Raw genomic sequence first — 27,777 nt, 5'->3', positions numbered from 1 at the left:
TTTACCTCATTCCCAGCCTTCTACAGCTGCATAGGATGGTTGAGACCTTCATATAGCAAATCAAGGTCAAACTAAGATATGGTCTGATGCTCTCTATGGAGATGTTCTGAAGAGAGATGAAGAACAGTGGAGATGGTGAACCTTAACCACCCAGAATATTGCATGTGACTTGAAAATATCTATACCTCAGGGTAGTGCTTTCCCTGAGAACCTGATGAACTCATCCCTCCACATTGTGGAAGTGTCTGATAAACTTCTAAGGCAGCAGGTTTACGTGGAAAGTTCTTTAATTAGGCAACTTTTTGTTTTTTTCTTAAAATTTATTGTGTACATGACTAAAAGAGGGATTATCTTCTGCTTAGTACCTGTAAAGATCTACAGGGTTCTGGAGAAAGCTTTTTAAAGACAGCCAGCCAGCTATGCACCAAAGAACAGACCAATGGCTAACAATATCACAGTTATTTAAAACAAGTATAAACTGCATTATCATGTAGGAAAAACTTGTTTAATAAGAGTAACAAGTAGAGGATGAAAGCCTACAAGCAATGCATTTGTGCATCTAGATAAAACAACACTGAAAGGTTCATAGTCAAAATTCAATGACCTTGGAAATAGGGAAGATTCCTCAGGAATCCTTCTTTTGGTAACCTGAAATCATTTGAGCAGTACTTCCTAACATACAGCACATTATCAGGCACTGTGCTATGCTCCTTACAGGTGTTATTTAATTTTTACAATAACTCTAAGACAGGCACTAAATGTCCTTATTTCATAAATCAAAAAAGTGAGGTTAGACAGGCTACAGAAAGCACTTTAAGTTTGGGAAATGGTAGAACCAGTATTTAAATTTGGAACTCCCAGACTCAAAAGTGTTTTAATAGCAATCACAGTACATGTCTCGACTGTATTAGTAGTGCACTTCTATTTTATTTTTGCTCATTATTCAGTATGGGTGTTTTAAAACATGAGGGTTACATGCTGATAAGGCAAACTGACTTCTAATTGATGGCTACTCAAAAACATCTTTTAGAAATTGCCGTGATTACACACTGGGTCATTTGTTTAGATTTGTGCATTTGACTAATTTGTTCTGAAAACCGCAGGAAATCTCAGGCTATTAAGAGCTATGTTTACTTGTGTTCGATGTTCCTTAAGTAGCAGCATGTTTTTTATGTAGTAGGTACCCAAAAGTAGACTCCATCAACTCAGTAAAACTGAGGGTGAAGTCATATAGTTTTATTCCCAGTTTACCTTTGACATTCTAACTATAGTATGTATTACAAGATAAATATTCTATGGTTCTATTAAGCTGTCTTCAACACCATTTTATGCTATTAAAATGCTTTAAAATAGATTTATTTGGTAAATGCTTTAAAGGCACACCTAAAATTCAAAGCTAGGTAAACACTTCCCAAATTAGTGTAAGTTAATTTTTAGAGGAATTGAATTAGACATTTTCTTGCATCTCCATTATTAAAGGTAATTTATTAGATGACAGGTCTTGCAAATAGTAGAATGAATTTTACAAAGGTGAAAGGGAATCTGCTGTCTTTATCATTCTTGGAAATAAATCCGTTATTTTTATCACAGATCCAAGTAATTTTAGGATAGTCGGCCAGGTGACTGTGGAGTGACACTGCCATCTAGTGGCCATTTTTCACCATAGGTGATGTCCCTTTTGGCCCACTGGGCAATGTTGAGGAGACTTGAATTCATCATCAGGTACACACACTTTAGCACCCATCTTCACATCTCAGTGGATCATAAAGTCTTTGAGGGAGGAACCATGTCTTACGTATTTTCTTTCTTTCCTGTACTAAGTATTTGCTACTGTCAAATATTTAATGTTTAGGACCCACCCAGCTAAGTTTTCATTCCTCATCCTATCTAAGTCCTCACACACCTAACTCTTCTGCTTAGGCCTGAATAAAAACTGGCAAATGTGGAAACTGTGGTGAGACCATGGCAACTTTTTGTTCTCATGACCGCATTACCAATTTAAAAAGCAGAAAATAAAATTATGCATTATGTGGCTGATCCTTAATACTGGAAACTAAAAAAAATAGATTACAGTAAATTCTTCTAGTGGTTAAATGGAATGCAACCAAATCATTAGAACAGCAGTAAGATAAACATCGTTACAATTTCATTCTAATAGCTACACTTTAAGGAATGTTTATAAAGTGCTAGGCATTGTTCTAAGTGCTTTCTGTATGTTACCTTATGTAGTCCTCAAAACAACCCACAAAGTAGTTAGAACAGAAAACAACAAAAATAGTGTTTTTTTAAAAATACCCAAATATTCCTATTAAAGATTATTTTGAAAAACAATTTTGGCAGATTTACCAGTCACCTAAAATACTTGGAAGAATTAGATTGCTTTAGCAGAATTACTATAATTATTCTTTGGAAGACACGTACTAAATGAATCAAATTAATAGAAGAAAGAGAGTTTATTTATCTATTTATATATCTGTCTTGGTCCAGAAATGACGACAGGTGGCTTAAAAGGGGATCCTAATAACTTTTTGAAAAATATTTAAGATCTTAAATATATTACTCTCCCCAAAAGTTGGCTGCTTCTAAGCTTGACTTAATATTTTGCATGTTTTCTCTTCGTTGTTTTGTAAATATATTTGCTTCTCCTTTTTGCAATCGACGTCTGATAGCTGATTTTTGCTGTTTCGTCAACTGACGTTTCACCTTCTGTTTCACCATTTCCTGGAAAGATTTCATGAGTTAGTATTACTGATAATTGACCACTCTGATAAGGAGTAAATATTCAATAAAACAAAGATTTACATTGCTAATATTTTTTAAAATTTATTAAGAGTATGAATTTCTTGAATTCCAAATACTGACAGTCCTATATGAACCAACAATAAAATAAACACAAACTAATGGTTACAAAATAGGAGAAATTAAATTACTAACAGAAAAACAGATTATAGCAAAAAGTAGTACACAATTCTTTGACTAACAAGTCTCCATACTGCCACCTAGTGTCCACGAGGAAAACTGAAACCAAAACTGGAAAACCAAAAAACCCAAGATAAAAACTGTTTCTCTGTGTTCAAGGTAAAAGTAGAAATGGCGTTGCAGTAGAAAAGTATGTTGGAAAGCATTCACAACTGGTCAAAATGTATCCAAGAGTCTTTCTAACTTCAGGTGTAGGGATGACCTGATGGCAGTATTTACATGGAAAAGTCTTTATACAATTCCTGGGAAATGTAGAATAATTTCTCAACATAAATTCAAATGATTTCTTGTTAAGACTCAGGCTCCTAGTGTCACTTACAATATGAATAAAAAGTATGAATATTCTGTTTCCAATAACCTTTTCTTCATCTGAAGCACTACTGCCTGTTATTTAATTGTATATAACCTTGCATCATCCAACTTATTTCTTAAAAAAGAGATACTGCAAAGGTTGAAGCAAGAGTCTCTTTTTAATATGCCTCACCCTATGCTAGGCACAAAAAAACATTTATTATATCTGTCAAGTTAAAAAATTGAAGCATAACAGGTAAAAAGGGGCTAGAATAATTAGTCTGCCTAATAGACTGTTCCTTGGGTTGTATATGTGTACTATAAAACTTTGGACCAGGTTAAATGGAGACTTTGCATTATTTAACACAGTTAAGGACACTACACTCAATCAACAGGCTTTAACAAGTTATCCTTCTTAGTTTTGGTCTTAATGATTCTCAATGGGAAAAAAGGCAAGAGAATAAAGGATAGAAACAGATGGAAGAATCAGAATTCAAGTCCCTGCAGAAAACCCCTTGAGATGTAGTCACCCAAACCAGTAAGGCAGGAGACTTAGGAGGAACTGGTATTCCGAAGTTTCAGAACTGAAAGCTGTAGGATTGGCTGAAAGTTTAGAGTAAGAGTGACTGGCCCCCAAGGACTCTTCCATACCCTAGGAAGACTAGCAAACTATCATAACCTCCTCACCCCAACAGGAGACCAGAATCCTGAATTAGAAAAGCATCTTCTTAACTACAACAAGGACAAAACAGCAATACCTTCAGAATTCTGAAGGAAAATTATTCCCAAACCACAATTCAAACATTTAAGCTCCCAATCAGGTGTGAGAACAGGGTAAGACATTTTTAGTAATAAAAAGTACTGACCCTCCCATTCACTCATGTAATTACTGGAATCTGTACTGCCAAATAAAGAAGTACAGTATGTAAGAGAGAGAGATGGAACAGGAAAGAAGGCAACCAATAAATAGGAAACTAAGAGTCCCAGGAAGACAATAGTAGAACATGAACCACATTTAAACTACAAGAGTTCACAGAGGTCTCTAGAATATTGCCAAGAAAGAAAAATCAATTTCTTTTCTAAATGTTCTGCTTGAATTTTCCCCTGGTTTTTCACTTTGATGAGACCACAGGATAATCATACCAAGAAGCTGAAGAAAATAAGGAGATAACAGATTACTATGCATGCACCTACTCATAATCCAGAATAATTTATGAATCCTACAAGGTTAATTTTTCATGTTAAAAAAGGGAGAGAAAAATCTCGCTTACTACATATTTTTTAAAATGAAGAAACACAAAATAAAATACTTGTGTATTATTAGAGTACATTAAAAAATTAACAAAAATCATGCATTTTGTTGATTCCATTGTTTGTTTTGTTATTGTTGGCCATATATATTTATTAAAAAGCTATATACCTTAATGTTTAATTAGAATTTGTTACATATTAGGAAGAACAGGGTTGACAGGTGGCAACTGCCAATAAACAGAGAACTATAAAAGTATTTATATGAAGAAAACGGATCTTACAATTACAGTTTCAAGGAGCACAGAGAAAATCTTTTACCAGATAGTGAAACAATAATCATCAAATTAAGAGAGGTAACAAAAGGGGTTACGGAGGCTGGGTGGCTCAGTCGTTAAGTGTCTGCCTTTAGCTCAGGTCAGGATCCCAGGGTCTGGGATCGAGCCTGGCATCAAGTCCCGCATCCAGCTCCCTGCTCAGCAGGAGGCCTGCTTCTCCCTCTCCCACACCCCCTGCTTCTGTTCCCACTCTTGCTGTCTCTCTCCTTGTCAAGTAAATAAATAAAATCTTAAAAAAAAAGAGAGAGAGAGGTAACAAAAATTGTTTTCTCCTGACCTTTTAACAAAATAAAATGTGACCTCAAGGAAAACAGTGTGACCAAACTTCCAAAAGAAAGAAGAATTAAGATGATAAATTTGTTTCCAATGACTACAGGGAAACTTTGTGATCAAACTAGGCTTAAGAGATCTTTTTTCTCTTTAGAAGGCAAATTTGTATTTTATAATGTAATTCATTCTGGTTTGACCCCATTTTAACCTTTAAGTTCCTGTTAGCTATAAGGGAAATGGGATAAAGTCAAAACAACCTAAAGATAATGTTAGTGTCATCATTTTTGTAAACAGAAGACAGCATAACTTAGAATTTAAGAAAGTAGCATTAATTAGTAATCTAAACTTTATATGCAATTGCTGGTTTTACACCACTGTAATTACATAAAAGCATTTGTTTTCAATCTGAGAAATCAAAGAAAAAAGGGTAAATAAAACTCATTAAGTATAGAAAATATCAAAGCCAAGGGTGAACAGACAATCAAAGAGTATGAGAAATTCTTTTCTTTTTTAAAAGATTTATTTATTTACTTGAAAGAGAGAGAGGAGGGGCTGAGAGAGTGGGAGAGCCTTAAACATAAGACTGAGTAAGAGCCTGACTGGGGCCTGGGACTTGATCTCAGGACTCAGATCAACACCTGAGCTGAAACCAAAGGTCAGACACTCAACTGATGGTGCCACTCAGGCACCCCTAAAAAAGTGTGAGAATTCTTAATAAATACAGGTTGCTAATACTTAAAGGAAGACTTTTGTTTTTTAATATAATTAATAGATGTTTCAAAAATTCCAGATTTAAATTTTACATCCAGAATATCAGGTAAATTATAAGGCCAACAATAAACAGTAAATACATTTATATGCATATGTGTGTGTGTGTATATATATGTATATATAAAATATATTTATATATATATAAAATGTATATTTTATATATATAAAAATCAATACATTTACAGAATTACACACTTTTATTTTAGGCTGACAAGCTCTAAATGTTTCTATCAAGTAAAGTTCTTATAACCATTAAAAGTGTGCTATATTATAAAATACAGAAAGTTATTTTTAGCTTGTCTTTTTTTAAAAAAGATTTTATTTATTTATTTGACAGACAGAGATCACAAGTAGGCAGAGAGGCAGGCAGAGAGAGAGGAGGAAGCAGGCTCCCTGCTAAGCAGAGAGCCCGATGCGGAGCTCGATCCCAGGACCCCGGGATCATGACCTGAGCTGAAGACAGAGGCTTTAACCCACTGAGCCACCCAGGTGCCCCTAGGCTTGTCTTTGATAATTCTGATTTAATTTTGTAAATATCTCATATTATATCCATAGGACATACATTTTAACTTCCTGGCAAAATATATGAACTTGGAAATCAGAAGTTCTGTAAAAACAAAGTTCTTTTATTTTGAATTCACATTCCACATAATTTTATTTCCCCTTTTCTAACTTCTAAACTGATTTCCTTTTGTTCATTTTAAGTTATCACTAAAAACTGGTTTCAATGGTATTTAACTTCATGCCTTTAAGCATTAGGAAAATACACCAACGATGTAATTTTATTTCTTTCCCTAAAAATTGACTAAGGAGGGGTGCCTGGGTGGCTCAGTGGGTTAAAGCCTCTGCCTTCGGCTCAGGTCCTGATCCCAGGGTCCTGGGATCGAGCCCCGCATCAGGCTCTCTGCTCACCAGGGAGCCTGCTTCCCCCTCTCTTTCTGCCTGCCTCTCTGCCTACTTGTGATCTCTGTCTGTCAAATAAATAAATAAAATCTTAAAAAAAAAAAATTGACTAAGGAAATAAACTTCCTACAGGGTACCCTGCAGAGAAGGATGGCAGGCAGTAAAGCTCCTCAGAAGCTGGACTATTTGTGTTCACTCTCCTGCACAGAAAATGCCCCTTAAGAAATTGTTTTGAACACAGCTGCTAAATGTGTAACAAAATGTTAAGATGCCCAACATTTTAAAATCACCTATTTTTCTCCTTCAAAATTAAAGAACTAGCTAGTGAAACTGGTGCATCTTTGCACTTCAGCTGCACTGCTGTTACTGGGTAACCCTGAGCAAAGCCATGTAACCAACTGGGCCTCAATTTCCTCATTATTAAACTGCAAAGACTGGACCATATATATGAGTGTCTACAATCTGTCCATTAGGTTAGGTTATGACCTAATCAACATTTGGAAAATGCTGAATAGTTACCGGAGGAATTGTTGAACAGCTTAAAACACTGCCTGCAGAAGTAACACTCAGAGTTCTTGTTCTGCACTGTTTAATATCTTCTGTATTTTCTTCATCTCTAAAATAAAAAGATAGTCACAAATTATCCAGTTAATTTTTTATTTAATTATGGCAATTAACTTATATTATTCCTACATTATAGTAAAACTTAAAAAACACACGCCAGAAAGATCATTATATTTAAAATTTCTGTGTAGGTAAAACTATCCACAAGTCAGCCCAATTTATTAACACTTCATTTTTTAGCATTCAAATAGTCACTATCAAAATTGCAAAATGGTAGAATGTTTCAGCCACCGAATTTGTTATCACGTCCCCATAATTCATATCTTTCCCACTAATCATCTCCTTTTCTTTCACTGAACTTTATGCATATCTGCCTCTTACAACTTAAATCCTTGTAACACTTTCCTGTCACCTCCCAGACAACAACTGAGGGCACAGAGAGTACTCTCGTAGTCTGCTCTGTTAAGGCAGAAAAAATGATGGAAAATAACTTTTTTTACACATGCTCAAAGTTTTTATGTATACAAGGTATAAGAAACTCAGATAACATTAACCCCTAACAGTATTTTTCATCAAAATGTTATCTTGTTTCCATTCTGAATAATAAACATTTTGCCCAACATGTGTTCAAAGAGAACAAATTACTCCATACTAAAACTATTTAACCTATGTAGATTTTCTTCTATTACTTACTCAAACTCCTCAGCCACTGCCACCCTTGATTTTAATTTAATTTTACAAGCTTACTATTTAAGTGGTAATAGCCCTGAGATTCTGGATATGGTTATACAAAAAAGGCACAAAATTTTTGTGTTTTGCTTCACAATAAAACTAAAGATTAAGACAGCCTTAGGATGTAAGCCTGAACATGTACTGAGAAATGCCTAATAAGTGTACTATTAATTTAATTTTGTCATATTACTATTTTGAATAAAACTCCATTTCAGGATAAAGAAGATGTGGTATATCTATACACAATGGAATACTATGCAGCCATCAAAAGAAATGAAATCTTGCCATCTGCAACGACATGGATAGAACTAGAGGGTATTATGCTGAGTGAAATAAGTCAATCAGAGAAAGACAATTATCATAAGATCTCCCTGATATGAGGAATTTGAAAGGCAGAGTTGGGGATTTGGGGAGTAGGGAAGGATAAAATGAAACAAGATGGGATTGGGAGGGAAACAAACCATAAGAGACTCTTAATCTCACAAAACTGAGGGTTGCTGGAGGGAGGGGGGTGTGGAGAGGGTGGTTGGGTTATGGACATTGGGGAGGGTATGTGATATGGTGAGTGCTGTGAAGTGTGTAAGCCTGATGATTCACAGATCTGTAGCTCTGGAGCAAATAATACATTATATGTTAATAAAAGTAATTAAAAAAAAACCCATTTCATTGAACTATATAGTTATTTGATTCTAGATAAACTATTCCAAGTCTAAAAATTAAATTTTTTATATCTTTTGCTAGTATTAATATTTGTAAGAAAAAAGCTCTTACAAGAAAAATAACATAGTAACATTATATAATCTTAACTGTACATGAGCAATTAAGGATACAGGGTTCAAAGTACCAGAGAAAATTCACTATAAGTAGGTATTTTAGGAAGAGGGCACATTTACTGCATATTTATTGGACTACACATAAATCAAGCATATATTAGATGTAAAATCACAAAAATATCTGAACATTCATCCATCTATAACTTGTTCTATTTATCAAGATCAATTTGGGGAGCCTGGGTGGCTTAGTGGGTTAAGCCTCTGCCTTTGGCTCAGGTCATGACCTCGGGGTCCTGGGATCAAGTCCCGTATTGGGCTCTCTGCTTGGCAGGGGGCCTGCTTTCCCCTCTCTCTCTGCCTGCCTCTCTGCCTACTTGTGATCTCGCTCTCTCTGTCAAATAAATAAAATCTTAAAAAAAAAAAAGATCAATTCATCAACTGTTCGTAAATAATTCTTTTAATATAATTGGTTTGCATTTTTAAGGCAGAACTGCTTAAAACTGACATAATAGGTTGCAAAGGGTAATGTGAATTTTAACAACAAAAGGTTATTTGCTTTCATTATTTACACGTAATGGGGAAGAATATAACTCTGCTACATCATTTGGGAAAAAAATAAACAAACACACCCACTCATCTACCAGCCCTGAAGAAAGTACAGGTCTCCACATTAAAGTGTTAAAAAAAAAAAAAATCATTCCACAGACATCTATACCTGAAAGGCCTGATTTCTTTGTTTAATGACGACAAGGCAATCAGATGAGGGCATACATCTTCATACTCTTCACAGCCCATGCATATTCCTCCTTGACCTGCTTTACCATTTTGCCTGGTGTCATTTTCAGTTTTGTTTTTCTCCTCAGAACACTCAGTTACAGAACTGTTGTTAACAACCTGCTCTTCTATTTCTTCTAAAGCTTGACTAAATTCAGGTATTTCAAAATTGTGTGCATCAGCACTCTCATCTGACAAATCATCTTCTTTTATTTGCTCAAGATCTCCAGATGATATGCAACAGCAGTCAGCTGTTTCATCTGTAGAGTTTCGATCACTATGATTTTCTAAACTATAAACCTTTGCTTTTTCTAACATCTCTTCATCAGAATGTGAGAATTCAGACTCGTCTTCTGTTTCAGTATTTTTATCATCTGGACCTACTGGGTGAAGCAGTTCATCATCTGCTTGCATTTCCTTTGTGTAGCCACTGGCAGAAACCTCTACATCAAGAGAGTCTTCCCTCCTAGGAAAAAAGAATGACTGCTTAAGTAACAGGAAAAAAAATATACCTCACATGGGTATTTATTATTCTGACAAATTATAATCCTCAAATGAGTTTAGTAGTTTGTATGTTTTAAAGATTATTCTTTGCCTAAAATCTAATACTTAGTTAAGTATTCAAATGTAAAAGATACAGGCTTATTGTCATGTAAGAATAAAGTGACTATGGAAAGCAACAAATACTAGTAGAAAGTATTAACTTCAGTTGATATTTATTTAATAAATTCACTTTCAAAAGGGGCTAAAGATTTCTTCTTTAAAGTTATGTCAATCATACCAAATCAGAAAACAGTATATTAATTAAGTATATAAAATAAATGGGGAAATTTTGCTTTGAGAATTTATATATAATTATGTTCCATAAATCAATTAAATATAGCTTCTCTTCTGAACAAAGGAAAACATAAACCCCAATGAACACTTGACTTGCTTCCTTAAAAATGGGTTATTCACTATTAAGCTGCACTTTGCAGTAAAAGTTTGAGAATTTGTAAGAAACTAGGTATGTTCCTCCCCTAAATCCAGTAACATTGCCTTAGTAGACCAAAGGTAGGAATTTTCTAGTTTTTAAGTTTCATTTATACATTAGATAGCAATGATACTCAACAATGATGATATTCCACAATTATAATGTGCTGGAGGTCACTATTTGGAAATTTTTAAAATGAAACTAACTGTTAAAACTCTTAGAACTAAATAAATCAGGTTTTAAAAGTTTTATCATTTTAAACAAAGCAGAGTACAAACCTGATATCACTAAAAGTTGGATAAAGCTCACTTTCATAGCTGAAACGTTTCATGAAGAAATCTCTAATGCATTTAACATCTCTGTCAAAATACCTGTAAAAGCAAGAATCATTTTTTATATAGCCTGTGTTGCTCATGTTTTTCCTTATTAGTCAATGACACTATCCTTAATAATGACACTCTTAATCATTGTATGAAAAAGGAGTTACTCATGAGAAAAAAATAAAAGAAACAACTCAGTTGCCAGTGTGTTTGAAAAACTAAAACTAAAAGCAGAGAAATGAAGAGGAAATAAAAGCTGTCAAAGGCATTAAGTCCCTATAGTTAGAAAACTCAAGGTTTTCCCATACTGTAACAGACATACTAAGAGAAGATAAGATGTATATGAATTTCAGAAAAGAAGATTCTGGATCTGTGGTGTGGGGGTGGGTTTCCACTTTTCCTCTTTAATTTCCAGTCTGTCTGGTTATACTTCTCATCAGCTATACCAAGAGAACCTAGTCAACTGCAAAAGCTAAAGATAAAATAGGTTAGTGACACCTAAGAAAAAGTTTGGGGACTATTAATTATGTTATGTTTATATACCTTTATTATCTGTTAGCTAATTTGCAACAACAGCCAAGAGAGATAAATAATACTGTGGCTTAAAAATAATGATCTGGGGGCACCTGGGTGGCTCAGTGGGTTAAACCCTCTGCCTTCCGCTCAGGGCCTGGGTCTCAGGGTCCTGGGATAGAGCCCCGCATCGGGCTCTCTGCTCCGCGGGGAGCCTGCTTCCTCCTCTCTCTCTCTGCCTGCTTCTCTGCCTGCTTATGATCTCTGCCTGTCAAATAAATAAATAAATAAATCTTAAAAAAAAAAAAAAAAGATCTGAAGACATGTTAATCTCATCCAAGTGTAGAAGGACCTGTGAATATCATGTTGCTTTTTAGTCCACCATAAAGTAGTGAGAACAGATTAAATTCTCTAGGTTCCTAGATAAGGGAGAATAAAGAACCAGGGTACTGTGGAATTGACTACCTGCTTGAATATTAATTAATTAATATTTTAGAAAAATATGAAGTCTGGAAACAGAAAGATAATGACACTCTTCTTTCCTTTTAGGACACCAGGGGGAAAAACCTTAATAAATTATTTTAAAATTATCTTTTTATATATGTCTATGTCTCATCTAACTAGATAAAATCTCAAAATCTTCAAAAGCAGAGATAGGTATTTATATTTTAATTATTTATTAATTTATATCTTAATTTCTGGTGCTTAGCACAACTTCTATACCCCAGTTTGTTTCCCTATAGAATAATATAGAATAATGCAGCCTACATTTCAAATGCCATGATTTGTCATCGTTTCCTTCTCTAATTCTGGTGGTTCCTGGATGTTCCTTCATTGTGACTATGTTACCCCATATAATAAAAATGGTGATTAGTCATCATCCAAAAATATTTTAACCACCCAAGCACCTAACAATCTATTAGTAATTGTTTGGTTGGGAATACTCTTTAAGTTTATAGTTAATGGACATTTCTTTTTCTAGAATAAGTATAGACATTTTCTAATGAAGATCAGGAGGAAGAAAATCTTGACTGAACACAAACTGGTTTGAACTCCCACGTTCCAAGAATTCATTATCTCTATTATCTAAATGATAGCAGTTGTTATCTTCAGGAATAAAGAGAAGTTCTTCATACTGTAACTTGGAACAGGAGGAGAAAAAATATTCAACTTTAACTTGATTACCATCAGTTTCATCATAAAATACAAGGGAAAATATTCTGTCATATTTTGCAGCTTGGCTAGCTTACATGTTAAGTAATGTGAGGAATGAGATTATCACAGTATATAAAGTGATTCTGTCCTGTGTCAGGGATGAGGTTTTACACGAATTCTTTCATAATAATAAAATAAAAACTAAAAAAGAGAAGAGATATTCTTGTTCTGGCAACCGAGTCCACTCCAAAATCACAATTTTTATTAAGACCATCATAATTATCAAATTATGCTTAGTGAAACATTCTTGGAGGTAACCATGGAGCAGAGAGAAAAGGGGAAAGGCAGAGAAGACGGGGTTCTACGGTTTCCTTCTCTATGTCCCTACTTTTTCTGAGCAGGCCTGTTTTAAAAACTGGGCTTTTACCTAAAAGTATGAATAAAGGGTCCTTGGACTAAGAAAGGTTGACTTTCAAAAGTCTGTCAGATTACACAAGTAATTCAAATTCTTTTGATGGGTTATAAAGCGGGCAGTTTCTTCAGATTTCCCATTTACAGTATATACTTAATGATCACTGGTTTTTAAAAACAGGATCAAAGCACATTTTTTTCCCCTTCTAAAACACTGAGTAAGAAAGATTGTCTTATAGGGGGGATTATCCTAGTCTGACATCCTTTAATAAAAAACTAAATTTTAGGGGCACCTGGATGGCTCAGTCAGTTAAGTGTCTGACTCTTGATTTTAGCTCAGGTCATGATCTCAGGGTCCTGGGACTGAGCCCCATGTCAGGTTCTGTGCTCAGCAGGGAATCTGCTCTAGGATTGTCTCCCTTTCCCACTGCCCCTCCCTCCACACATGCATGCTCTCTCAAATAAATGAATCTTAAAGAAAGCAACAATTTTTTAGACCATTAATATCAGCTGTTTCAAACCAGTTACTGACCCAAATGAGAGTATTACAACATTGAAAAATTAAGAAAAAAATTATTACATCACACATAAACACACCCATATCCAGAATCAGTTTTGGCATATACCATTCAGCATTGGGATGAGAAGTTGAAACCATCTGTGGAAAGTCAATCATGGTGATGTGGTCATCTTTATCCAAAATGAGATTAAATTCATTAAAATCTCCATGAATTAGTCCATGATTTGCAAGTTTGACGATCAGTTCCATAGCTTCATCATATACTGATGCAGGATCTTCAACATGGTGTATCTGACACCTGAAAGTTGAAAATAGGTTATTTGTATTCATTTACAATTTTCATGAAAGCAAGCATGTATGCGTATTAATATTTCCATTCTTTAATTCCCTAACAACTTTTTCTTCATTTCTATCAGCATACAGACATAACAGCTTCCACCTTTTTTTTTTTTTTTAAAAGAAGCCATGACTGCCTCAATTCTGTATCCTCTGTCCACTATAGACTTTCTCTGATAATTACAGCCAAACTTCTCCTTATTTTTTTCCTCCCATTCTAATGAACCCATTTCAAACATTTTCATCCACCTTGTTCCAAAGAAGTAAGTCTGGTCAAAGCTACAAATGACTTCCATGTTGCTAAGTCCAGTAGTCATTATTTGCTTTGTCAGTTAAACTCTTCACCCTTGTTGAAATACTTCCTTCACTTTACCCTTGATATATCAGGCTATCCTCTTTCCATATTTATTACTCTGTCTTAGTCTTTTTTTGGACTAGTTCTTCATCTTTCCTTGACCTTTAAATTTTGGTGCTCCTCAAAGGTTACTGTTAGGAGCTTTTATTTACAATCATTCTTGCTGATCTCATTCAGGCTCATGGCTTTAAACACTATATATATACTGACCTCAATCTAGACTTCTCTGAACTCTAAGGCTTCTCAAACTTAACATCTCAGTCCCACACTGAACCTCTGATTCTAATTCACCCTCTAACTCCAAGCTGCTCTTTCTATAATCTTTCCCATTTCTGTAAATAAAAACTTTGTACCTCCAATTAATTTGTTATTCAGGCCCAAATCCTTGGTATTACCCTTGACATTCCTCTTCCTTCATATCAATATCCAATCCCAAAAAAATCATGTTGTCTCTACCCAAAAAATATATCCAGAATCTGAACACTTTTTATCACCTTAAAATCTACAACTCTGATCTAAACAACCATTATCTCTTGCCTGGATTATTACAATAATCACCTAATTTGTCTTCCTAATTCTGTTCCTATCTCATTTCAGTCTATTCTCAAAACAACAGCCACAGTAATCCTATTAAAATAGTCACACCATATCTCTTCTCCAAAATCCTCCATAGCTTCCTATCCCAATCAAAATAAAAAAGCCCTTGTCCTAACTATTGCTACATTGGCAATGACACTGCGATATATAAACGTATGAAATCAACATGTTGCACATTCTCTGCCCTCACTCACTTAACTCCAGCCACACCAGCCTCTCAACTGGTCCCTGAACATTTAGGCATGCTCCCATCTCAGGATTTATATAGTTGCTGTCCCCTCTCTCTGGATCTCTTAGATAGCTGTATGGTTTTCTCTCTCATTTCTTTAGGACTGTGCTCAAAAAACACCTTATCAATGAGACTCTTCCTGTCCATTTATGTGAAAATAGCAGCTTCTTCCACCTACATCAGTACTTTCTGTCCCCCTTACCTGCTTTATTTTTATCCACTGCATTTTCTACCATCTGATAATCATACATTTCCTTATTTAGCTATTGATTGCATGTCTCCTTCCAACAGAATATAAGCTCTATGAAGGCAGAGATTTTGTTTTGTTCACTGCTGAGCTTGGTATATCCTAGAACAGTACTTGGTATATACTAGATTGTTAATAAATACTTGTTGAACGAATCAGAGATTACAAAATCCATACCGTTAGAATGAAACTGAATTTTTAATTTGCACGAGACTACAGCTTTCTATTAATTTCTTATCTCTATTAAATATTCCATTTAATTAAAAATATACATTTTGAAAACTAAACCTTACATTTATTTATTAGGATCCATAGTTTCCAGAATAATAAATACTTACAGAGGATAGCCATTTATGAGTTCCATGACCACTGCATGGCGATTATAATCAATTGGTTTTGGGACTGGGAATTTCCTCTCATACAATGCCTGAAACATAGCAAAACAGGTATAAACTAATGAAGACATCATTAATTTTTAGGGAAAAATAGAAGCAAACGTACTGGTTCACAACCAGAAAAAAAAACACAGACGACTTTACAAAATTACAGTTAACACACGCTTATTTATGTATGGCTTCTTCACAGCAAAAATGAACTATACATAAAACAAAATTTTAAACCAGTTCACTTAATTCACTTTTTCACCAAGCATTAATTTACTGAACATTTACTGAATATTATACATGGTGTTAGGGTTACAAAAATGAATGTTAAAAAGTCTGTCCCCAAGAAGCCTACAGTCTCTTAGGATATACCTTCTTATTTTGTTAAATTTTTGTCACTAATTGGGAGTGTACTTAAAAATTCACGTGGAGGGTGCCTGGGTGCCTCAATTGGTTAGGTGTCTGCCTTTGGCTCAGTTTGCGATCTCAGGGTCCTGGGGTCGAGTTCCATATCGGGCTTGCCTCTGCTTGGTGGGGAGTCTGTTTCTCCCTTTCATTCTCCCTTTGCACTCTCTCTCTCAAATAAATAAATAAAATCTTTAAAAATTTACATGGAAATAAGTTGTAATTGGGAAATTTATGCCCTCTACAATTTGGAATGCTACTATTTCAATGCAGGCCTTTGTTACTTACACCTATTTGCTCCAAAAGTGGTTCTAGCTTTTGCCACGATATCTAACCTTTACTCTGTGTACCAATACCAAACTTAAATAGTTATGTCAATGTTCCATTTAAGAAAACCTACAATGTTGTAAGTATTGATTTCAATCTGGAAAACTTTTCCTGGTTGTCAAAACTCTCTTTAATCTACTTATCCAGTCCTAGTTTTTCCAATACTCTTTTTAATAAGCACTCTGGAGTACACACAGGGCTTACATCCATATTCATGTCTTTGCCCATAGTGGCTCCTCTGCAAAGTACACTGTCTTACTATCTTCTCCTTAGAGACAAATTATATGCATGCTTCATGACTCTACTCAACTCCTACTCGCTTTATGAAACCTCCTTTATCAACTATTCTAGTCTACAGAAGTTTCTCTAAATATAAGATGTAATTTAATTTTTAAACTATTCTTTATACATACATATATATATACATACATATACACACATACATATATATATACACATACATATATACACACACACACACACACACACACACATATATATATATATATATATATATTTGTGTTGTGTTCCCAGTTTTAAGACTCTGACTGCATTACTTACTTCTTTGGTATACACACCTTCACCCCACTGTATGCCAGCTACTTAATACAGTGGTAGGCATACAACTGATATTCAATATATTATCTATTAACAGGGTTAGTTTTAGAAAGCTGTTTACTTCCTACCTTTTTTGTGAAAGGAACTGAATTACTTCTCATTCCCCAAAGGTTTTTGTTTGTTTGGCTTTAAATAATTTTTTTTTTCTCCCAATGCAAGTACTTTTGAACATGCCTTGGCAGCTCAATAGCATATAATAATCTTAACTATTGTCATAGTGGTCTAGCCCTTGCACTATGGCTTAATCCTTAAGGTATCACCTAATCTTATTTTACACTCTAGGAAAAAAGAGAATAAATTTAAGAAGCATATTTGTGCACAACCTGGTTCTATTCTAGTACCTTCATATAAACATCTGAGAAAACACCTAGTGCAGTTTTGGGAAAATGTGTAACAATCCCTACCAAACTGCCTACTTACTGACTTTTTTTTTTTTTTAAAAGATTATTTATTTATTTATTTGAGAGAGAGTGTGAGAGAGAACATGAAGGGGGAGAAGGTCAGAGAGAGGCAGACTCCCCATGGAGCTAGGAGTCCGATGCGGGACTTGATCCCGAGACTCCGGGATCATGACCTGAGCTGAAGGCAGTAGCTTAACCAACTGAGCCACCCAGGTGCCCCCTTACTGACTGTTTATCATTGGTTACAAACCATTAGTATAAGACAAGAAACATCTATCATGTACGGTATCAGCATGACTTATATTGTCTTGAGAATTCTCCCATGATTACTAAAAATTCAACCACACGAATTAAAATAACCTACTCAAAGAACACTCCTACGAGTTTCATACACTGGCCATATACTAGAGTGACTCTTTTTTTTTTTTTTTAAAGTATGCATGTATGTATGTATTTTTAGTAATCTCTATACCTAACATGGGACTCAAACTCACAACCCTGAGATCAAGAGTTGCATGCTCTTTCAACTTAGCCAGCCTGGTGCCCCTAGAGTGACTTTTAATAAATCAAAATTTTAAAAAGTGAAGATAAGTAGTAATAAATAAACATTATTATTTTGGAGAATAATAACAATATGATACTATTTTCTGTTTAATTAAATGTTATTAAGATATTTAATTTGGTTATAAAAGATATTTAACAAATCTTGGGGCGTTTGGGTGGCTCAGTTGGTTAAGCATCTGCCTTCACATCAGGTCATCATCCCAGGGTCAGGCTCTCTGCTCAGTGGGAGCCTACTTCTCCCTCTCCCTCTCCCTTTGCCAGTCCCCCTGCTTGTGCTCTCTCACTCTATCTCTCTCAAATAAATAAAATCTTAAAAAAAAAAAAAAAAGAGATATTTAACAAATCTATCCTTAACTTAATTTTGAAGGTGAAAGGTTAAAGGTTAAATATTTTTACCATTCCTAATATGCATGCATATTTGTAAATCAACATTTCTTTTCTATTACATGAAGGAAAAATACTAGTCAACTTACCTGAGACACTAAGGTTTCTACAGATAGCTACGATAGATAATTCCCTGGGATTTTCAATTAGAGACAAACGTATGCATATTTATGTATACTGAATAGATATACATTCACACAAACATATGTGAGGCAATTACATCATTAATTATTAAGGTTATTAATTATTAAGGTTATTTGTTAATATTGTAGAATATTATCTCATATTACAAGATAATATTTTATTAATATTGTAGAACACATTTTGCCTTGATTTGCATTAGTAACAATGAAAAGTGCCTTCACATCGGAAAAAAAAAAGTAACCAAAAAAGCAAATAACAGAAAAAAACAATAATTAAAAGTAAGCGAAAGAATTGGGACTGGGGGTAGAGAGATGTAGGGGCAGCAGACTGATAACTGTCACTACATCTTTTCAACTACATGTATTATAAAGAAATATAAAATTATTTACCAAATACCTTCATATAGGCAAATTCTTTCATGGCAGAGAGACGAGATAAATAAAGCCAAGACATGTTATGCCTGTGTTTATGATAATCACGTTTGTTTTTCAGATTTCGAAAGGAGGTTCTTCCCAATCTGTGAAGCTTTAATGCAAATTGCTGCCCCTCTTCATTTGCAACAATGTAAATATCTAGAGCCAAGATTTAGAAAACATCATTATTATACTATCATTCTAAAAAGTTCATTTGTAATTTCCAAACTTTGATTTTATTTGTATCAAATTTTCTTTCCTAATAACCAGGAATATTTACTATTCAGCAAAATTCTTTCTCTTAAATACAATGCAAAACAAGATGACATGTATTAATATCTGATACAAAAGAAAAGAGATGTGGTGTGTCAAAGGTTACTGCTCCCAAAGGTGCTCAATACTCAGTTCAATTTAGTGGCAAAAATCTCATTGGCCCTTAGTGTCCTACATATATGAGAAATGATTTAATACCTTTTTTCAACAATATGAAGCTCAATCCTTCAACTGCTTCAGTGAATAATATTCAATTGTTAGAATATAATCCCGTAGGGGTACCTAGGTGGCTCAGTCAGTTAGGTGTCAGCCTTTAACTCGGGTCGTAATCCCTAGGGTCCTGGGATTGAGCCCTGCATTGGACTCCCTACTTGGTGGAGAGCCTGCTTCTCCATCTCCCTTTGCTGCTCCCCCTGCTTGTGCTCTCTGTTAAATATATAAAGAAAAATCTTAAAAATAAAAAAATATATATAATCCTATAGTAATCAGAATGGAGATCTTCCCATATGTATTGCAATTATCAAAAAATAGTTGCTATTTGAAATCCTGATATTTAAAACACGTCCTAATTATTCATGAGAAATTTTAATTATCACACATCAAGAAACTGTCTTTCACATTGGCAGGATTATAAATTAGTATAAACTTTTGAAGGGAAATTTGGTACTATAAGTTTCAAGTTTTAAATGTACATCACTTTTGCTCTAATAATTAAATTTCTAAGACTGTATTTATGAATTTATTTGCACATTTGCATAGAGATATGTGCACAAGGATGAATACCACGTCATTACTTACAAAAGACAAGATGAAGTAACATAAATGCCCTAACAGCTGGGACTGGTAAATCAATTTACTAGGTAAAACTCTGCAACTATGAAAAAGACCCAACTGTTAACATGAAATGCTATCAGAAACGCATCAAGAAGCACCTGGCTGGCTCAGTCAGTAGAGCATAGGACTCTTGACCTTGGGGTTGTAAGCTGGAGCCCCAGGTTGGGTGTAGAGATTACTCAAAAATAATATATATATATGTATATATATATATTAAAAAAAAAGCATCAAGTGGAAAAAATCTAGGTGTAAAATAGTTAAGTAATATTTGGTTTCACCTGTGATTAAAAAGGTATGTGAATGCATATACATATATTGTCAGTACCTTATGTACTAGTATTAACAAAATATATCTAGAAGGATATATAAGATATTATTCAACAGTAACAACTTTGGGAAGTAATAACAGCAGATTGAGACCTGGGTTAGGAGTAAGATTTACTTTTTATTGTACTTTCTTTTGTACTATTTATCATTTCCATGTAGTGAAGTTCTTAAAAAAAAAGACATTTTTTTAAAATAAAAAATTGGACATAAAAAAAGAGACAGCATATCTAAGAAAAGGTGTTCATTACCTCATTTTATACATTTCACATAATAAATTTCTCACACACACACACACAGAGTGTTATAAATATAATAGTGCTAAATAGCACTCCTGCAATACTTATTTGCTCAATGCTATTTTAGAATGCTTTTTTCTGTGTTTTACAAATATCTAAGTGTACCATATTTCTATGATGAAAAATGTGCTTGTGGCTTTTAAATATTCACTGTCTTCTAATACTCCTTTGTGTTACACATTTTAACTATTACAAATATCCATTTACCATATCTAAAACAAAAGCAAAAAAATATTTGCCAAAGATGTCAGTCATTAGAAGAAAATCAATTCCTGCTATAAATGAATTTTCAGTGACAGACTTATGAAAAACAATAACCTAACCTAAGGGTAATTTCATCATCTATATTGTTTCCAACCAACTTTTCAATTCACTGCTCAGTTGGAAAAAATGGAAAAATTAAAAAATAACGCTTTCTCAGGGGGAAATATAAATAGAAACTAGAGCGAAGAAAATGAGTTCAGTAGTAGTGTTAGCACTTACCAGATTCTTTGCCAACACCCATCTGGTTTCCAACAGACTCAACTACCTGTCTAGAAGAAAGTGTTTTCAAAGCTAGGTAATCATAGCCTGCATTTGTCAATCGGTAGCCCTGGACAGCTAGACAAAATAAAACAAAAATGACTGTATATTAATTACATTGTACAATCAAGTCACATTAGTTCAAGTCATGAGAAGAATTTAAACATAAGAAATCTTAGTTGGAATGATTAGCTTACCCAGTCTTTAGAGTGTGGCATTTCTTCCTATAATTTGTATTTTTTTTCTCTAGAGCAGTGTTACTCAAAGTGTAACTCACAGACTGAGACCAGTCTCTAAATATTTGTTACCAGTCTGTGATAAGACACAGAAACTGAAATGAAGTGGTTACCTTAAGAAATTTTTATATCACTTAGACCAAGTTATTTTGTCTTAAACTCTAGTAAGGAATTTGTGCCTGTATTTTATCAGTTTTTAAATTTCACTTTTCTAGTAATTACTTTGTTATTGTTATTTTACTAAAGTATGGATGCATGATAGGTTGAAAAAAAGAAACAACCCTCATGCAGATGGTTTGAGAATTAATGCTTTAGAGTAGTGCAGTACAATGTATTTGCCTAAGATAGTGGCATTAATTCTCTTCTACTTGCTCTTCTGCCAATTAGAACTTGTTAATCTCCTAACAGGAGATGGAGGCTATTTCTCTACTCTCTTTGATCTGGGTGGGCCCTGTGAATGCTCTAATAGAATATGGTAAATGTATGCCACTTTCAGGTCTACAAAGAGTACTTTGCTGGTTTGGCAACTTTCACTTTCCACCTTTTGAAATGCCTGCTCTGGGGGAACCCAGATACATGAAAAATCACAAATGGTGCCATAAATACTTACTTTTGGTACGCTCCCAAGCTATGAGTTTATGTTTCACTAATTCTCTTAAAACTTTATTACAGCCACCATGTTTAAGGCTGGCTATAGAAGCAACTAAACTGCATGGAACTATTTCATGGTTCTTCATGCCCATTTCAACCTGAAATTAAAGGAATCATATGTAATCATAATCAACGTAGAGCTGTTGTCTACCAAAACTTTGTTAAGTAATTAACTTCTTCAAATTTCTCTAACCATGCACTTACCCAGCCAACTCTGAGATGTAATTCTAGACATATTTCTAATCACAATCTGTTTATATAATCACAGATATTCATATTCTGCCTCTCTACTAAACTCTAAGAGTAAAAATTCCAAGTACTTAACAGTTACTGATGAGGCAAATACTAAGATATTTGTGAACATGTAAATATTTATCTTTAAAAACTATACATATTTCAGATATTCACTGAAAAGTTATTTACTATGAAAGTATCATATGCAGCCATGGTGGAAGATTTAAAAATATATAAAAATAATCCCTACCCCTGGAGAATTTATTATCTGATTGTGGAAATAAGAACCTAGACATCTAATTTTATTAGAAGACAAGAAATGGAAAGAGCTAAAAAAGAAGTGGCTCAGGGCTGAACAAAAATAATTCTAGCTGAGGGATCAGTTTCAAAGAAGCAGCACTGGAGATTGACTTTCAGATGCAGGAAAACAAAAAAACCACACAATATCAGAATATCAGAGAAAGACAAAAGATTTGGACATGACACACAGGCAAGAGAATACAAAGCACAGCAACAGCTAGGACAGTGCTACCTCAGATGCAATGGCAAACAGAATTCGAGAAAAGGCGCTTGAAAATGCTTTTGAGAAAGGTATGGAAGGCCTTGAAATGTAGATCAAGGAGTTTTAGATTTCTTGTTGAGGAAAACTGAAAACCCCTGAAGGTGTTTACACAAGGGAGATACATGAACAGAGATGGTTCTAAGGACATTAATCACAACTCAAAGTTCTGGAAGGTCTTTCAAACGAAGATGTTTAAGGTAATTTGGAAAGATGTATCTATACTCAGTAATGAAGTCATAATTAAAGGGTAAAATTGTCAATTACCTGATTGAGGTGACAGATAAAGCTGTAAAGTGGATGTGATCATCAAACAAGAGATAATGGAAGACAAAGAAGGGCTGAGGGACAGAATTTTGGGAGAAGTTCACATTAAAAGGTGAGGGCAGCCAGTCAAAGTATGATTATTGATGTAGGAGTGCCTGAGAAGTAAAGAGAGAGTCAAGGAAAGATGGCTGCTGATACCAAGGATGGTTAAGACTCAACAGAGACCGAAATATATTTAACAAGTAGGTCATTTATTGGTGAGCTTCAAAAAAGAAGTTAAATATTGCAGAGATAAAGGTTTGGAAGATAAAACTGGAACTGTTATGATGTCCCAACCAAAATCTCACACCTTAATTTATTCTTTTGTTAGCCTCTAATACTCTTTCTTGACTCCCCTGTGGTGAGGAAGCAGAGAAGGAAGGTATCTTTCAGAAGTGACAATAGGTGTTTAGAGAAAGTGCAGATGAATTGAGTGCCTTCTAAATTTCATACTGAATTTGAATTTGATATTTTAAGTATTGCCTATTTACGCAAAAGATAACAGCTTCTAAAAAAATTCATTGCTTTATTCTTGAGATGCCTAATCTACATGTTGTTGATCTTTGTGCCACAAGACTACCACTATTAAAATCAGTTTTTAACACTTCCCCGCTTAAAACCTTCAGTGGCTCCCCTATATTTAGAATATATTCCAAATTCTTTACCAAGCCTGCAAGGCTCTATACCACATGATCTGTCTCACCTTGTCCAATTTCATCTCCAACCAGTCAACCTCTTGCTCACTATGCTCCAGCCACACTGGCCTTTCCATTCTTCAAAAACTGTTTATAGCTCAGCTGTTCACTTAGCACAGCTGTTTCCAAGGCCACTGGATTACCTCCTTCTCATTCAGCTCCTATTATTTCCCCCTCTCCCCTGCCAGTCTTTCTTCCATTTGGCAAATATTTATTCAGTACCTACCAAAAGACAGGAACTTTTTCAAAAGGCCTTAACCCTTTGGCTACAACACTTAACAGACAAGATTCTTTCACTCTGGCAATCTTCTCTGAATACACAATTTAAAGATGGCATTCATGCTCCCCAGCCCAAAGGTGCAAATAGTTTCTGTTGTATTCTCCTCTTTATCACCTTCACAACACTTATTATCAGATACTGTCTTTCTCATTTATTTACTCGTTTACTCGATGATCTGTTACCCTCGTCTTGTATCCCAAAATTGTTACTAAAAACCAGACAAGTAAGTGTTGACAGAATGAAATTGAATAAAAGCTATGTGAGGGAATCTGTGAGTGAGGAACTCAGTGCTATCAATTCTCAGGAGTCTTCTTCAACTCTTCTCCGGGCGAGGGCGGGGGAGCGGGTGTCGGAGGCCCAGGGTCAGAGAAGCGTTCCAGGCCACTGAGATGCCAGTGTAGCTCTGGAGCACAAATTGGGGAGCAGAAAAGGATGGAAATGATTAGAAGAGAGAACTTTGCTCAGTTTGGGGGAAGACAAAAGCTTTCGAGCAATGGCTTCGAGAAATCTGACCGTCGGGGTCTTCTCTTCCTCATTCCCAGCCTGAGTCTCCTCAGAGGGCCTACAGCGCACACTCAACTCTCAGCCGAGTTGCAGAAGAGAAAAACGCGCGGTGGGAAAGGACTGGGGGCAGGGAAAAACAGCGAACTTCTTACCGCGGTCAGGACCCTGAAGTCATCCCGGCTCATGTAACGTAACTTGGCTACATTCACTTTCCCCATGGCGGCCTGAGACCAAGCCAGGAAACTCCTTCACTACAGCTGGAGAGCACAAGGTAAGCGTGTACACTGGCCTCACAGCCGGCGGTGGCTTGCGCGTGCGCTGCTCCTCCCGGCAGGTCCTTGTTAATAAATAGAAGAACTTTTTTGTCTGGCTTGGGAAAATGAAAGTCTGGGTTTATGATGCATGTAGCATGGAACAACGCAGAATTTTTTTTTGTAAGGGGACTTTTGTCATGTAAGTGAACGGACTTTGATTGTCTATGATAAGTCATTTAGTTTTTCATATCTGTCAGGACTGACTGCGTAAAGGACGCATTCCGCCTGTGAGAGCAGAACGGTAACAAATGGGAGGAGCAAATTTCATCCCCAACCAGCAATTCCTACTTTGCGCAAAGTGAGTTTCAACAAGAGACGGGGATGAAATGAACTCAAGAGCGTCCAGATACACAAGGCGATTAAAAATAAAGGGGCGCCTAGGTGGCTCAGTGGGTTAAGCCTCGGCCTTTGGGTCAAGTCATGATCTCAGGGTCCCGGGATGGAGCCCCGCATCGGCTCTCTGCTCAGCAGGGACCCTGCTTCCCCCTCTCTCTTTGCCTGCCTCTCTGCCTACTTGTGATCTCTGTCAAATAAATAAAATCTTTAAAAAAATAAATAAAAACAGTAATCATACAGCTAGTCCCTTCCCTAACAGCGCCTGTTTAGAAAAGAGGAAGGCGTGGCTAAAAGAGAGCTCTCTTGGCTTCTTCAGTACCGGCTTTAGGTTAGTTCTCCAGACTCGGAATGCGCCTGCGCCGGGGCAAGGCGGCGGGAGGGGGCGTGGCGGCGGGAAGGGGCGGGGGCAGCTGTGTGAGGTTTTTGGCTCTGTGGAAAGCGTGCTGGCGTGGTTGCTTCTCCCGCGCATTTCTAGAGAAAAGCGGGCGAGTTTGACGAGTTGGAAAGGATGTCCCAGGGCTGTTTATCAAAGACCAAGCCGAGGCTTTAGGAGAGCTACCCACACTGAACCTCGAACTCCTCTCCATCTCAAAAAAATGGTAACTGGGGCAACCCTTAAACAACTTGCTCCTCAGAGGGTGGCTACTCTACCTTCCCTACAAAAGCAACAAGGGCAACAAAACTTTGATAATGACGATGTGATAATGTTCGTGTTTCTGTCTTGTTTCATGAACTACGTTTTAAACCTTTAAAAGACAATTACCTGGTTTGGTACACCCCTCACACGTTGGGTGTGGGTACTACATACGGTCACGGAAGATGGTGGCCTACTTCAGCCATGACTTCATTTCCAACGACTGCTGTTTAGCCTCTCTCTGGGTTGAGTCTCAAAACTTTAAGTGTAAACTTTGGAGTTCATTATTTACAGAGTCCCTTTTTTTCCTGCTGGGCTTCTACTGGCCGGTGGGCCCATATTCCAACTCTCCAAGGCCCCACTGAGTATCTTGCTTTGTCCAAACACAGCTTTATCATAAAACATGACTGCAGTTCCAAGGCAAGCAATTGAACATGCCCTTTCTTTCCAAGTCACAATAGTTAATACTCTGAAACCGTAGAATACAAGCAGCAGAACCATCTTCTATCTCCTTTACACTACAACCTTTGGCTTCTTTTTCACACTTGAATGCAGTAAGCCTTTGATTAACCATGCTTAACTATTGGAAACCTACACTGAAATGGACTTTTTCTTTCTGTACTTCACATAAGACATAAAAATGAAAGGTTTTTATGGAGCGAGAGTGAAATGGGAAACATAAGTCGTTTGGCTGTCAATTACTAATCCAACATTCTAGCAGACATCGCTAATCTATTAAGGCACAAACCTTATGTTACTTCTAAACTGTGCTCCAGACAACCACTGCTAATTGATGGGATTTGGCTACAGTTGTCCTATTTCTGGAGCATTCCAGAATTGAGAATCACACTGAGCCCAAATCTCTTCTATTTTCAATATTTATATGTATTTTTAATACCATTATCTTAATCAGACCCGTGAAGAGTAAAAGTGATTCAGGTATTATTCGCTATCCTGATTTACTTTGTAAATCATGGTTTACATGATTAGTAATGATTAGTAATGGCATGATTAGTAATGGCAATCAAAAATACACAGTACTTTTTATTTACTCATTTACTATTTATCAAAAATACATGTCAGATTTTTTGCTTGGTCCTGGGGAAAGAAACCTAACCCTTAAGTCTTGAGGTAGAAGGAGATGAATAGAAAATAGGAGAATAATAGGACAGAGGTGTGCAAAGGATTTAGCATATTATTATTACCCACTCCCAGACTCCCATCTCACACACACACACACACACACACACACACACAGTTTGTCCTCACAAGTTGCAAGAGGATCTTGACCGTCTGTAGATGGAAGTTCAAAGTTCTTTTCTGAGGTTAAATTAAACTTCTTAGGCTGACATTCAGGATCTTCAATAATCTGTATCATTGCTTACTTTCAAATAACATGCTCTTGCCTAATTGAACAGCTTTTTTTTTTTTTTTTACAGTTCAGTCAAGTACTGTTCCCTTGATTTCCTGTCTTACTGCCATTTCCCTTCATCTGTAATGCTTACCTTCCCACCTTTTCCCCCCTTCTTTCTAGTCACCACATATTTAAGTCTTACCTACTGTTCATAAAACACTATTCATCCCATAACATTTTTCTTTATTATCCTTATGTTATTTTCCTAGGGTTGCTGTAATGAATAACCACAAATTTGGTGGTTTAAAACCATAGAAATTTAGTCTTTTACAGTTCTGGCCCATGCTACCTCCAGAGGCTCCAAGGGACAATCAGTTTCTTTGCTCTTTCAGCTTCTATCAGCATTTGGTGACTACTGACATTTCTTGGCTTGTGGTTGTATCACTCCATCTCTGCCTCTGGAGTCACATTGCCTTCTCCATTT

General features: G+C 35.6%; 1 protein-coding gene across 1 annotated transcript; it reads right to left on the bottom strand.

Moving 5' to 3' along the window:
• Nucleotides 1–487: 487 nt before the first annotated feature.
• On the bottom strand, nt 488–24,968 carry RIOK2 (RIO kinase 2). Its single transcript, XM_080804142.1, has 10 exons — nt 24,808–24,968; nt 22,037–22,175; nt 21,152–21,268; nt 18,922–19,097; nt 15,638–15,726; nt 13,642–13,833; nt 10,895–10,987; nt 9,585–10,109; nt 7,320–7,416; nt 488–2,721 (listed from the first exon to the last, which is right to left on the bottom strand). The coding sequence occupies exons 1-10, from the start codon at nt 24,871–24,873 to the stop codon at nt 2,557–2,559; spliced, it is 1,659 nt and encodes a 552-aa protein (XP_080660268.1). The 5' UTR covers nt 24,874–24,968; the 3' UTR covers nt 488–2,556.
• Between the last annotated feature and the right edge of the window lie 2,809 nt (nt 24,969–27,777).

This window comes from Martes martes (genome assembly GCF_963455335.1).
Source record: "Martes martes genome assembly, chromosome: 5".
Classification (NCBI taxonomy): Eukaryota; Metazoa; Chordata; class Mammalia; order Carnivora; family Mustelidae; genus Martes; species Martes martes.
This window is presented reverse-complemented; position numbering and strand designations above follow the sequence as displayed.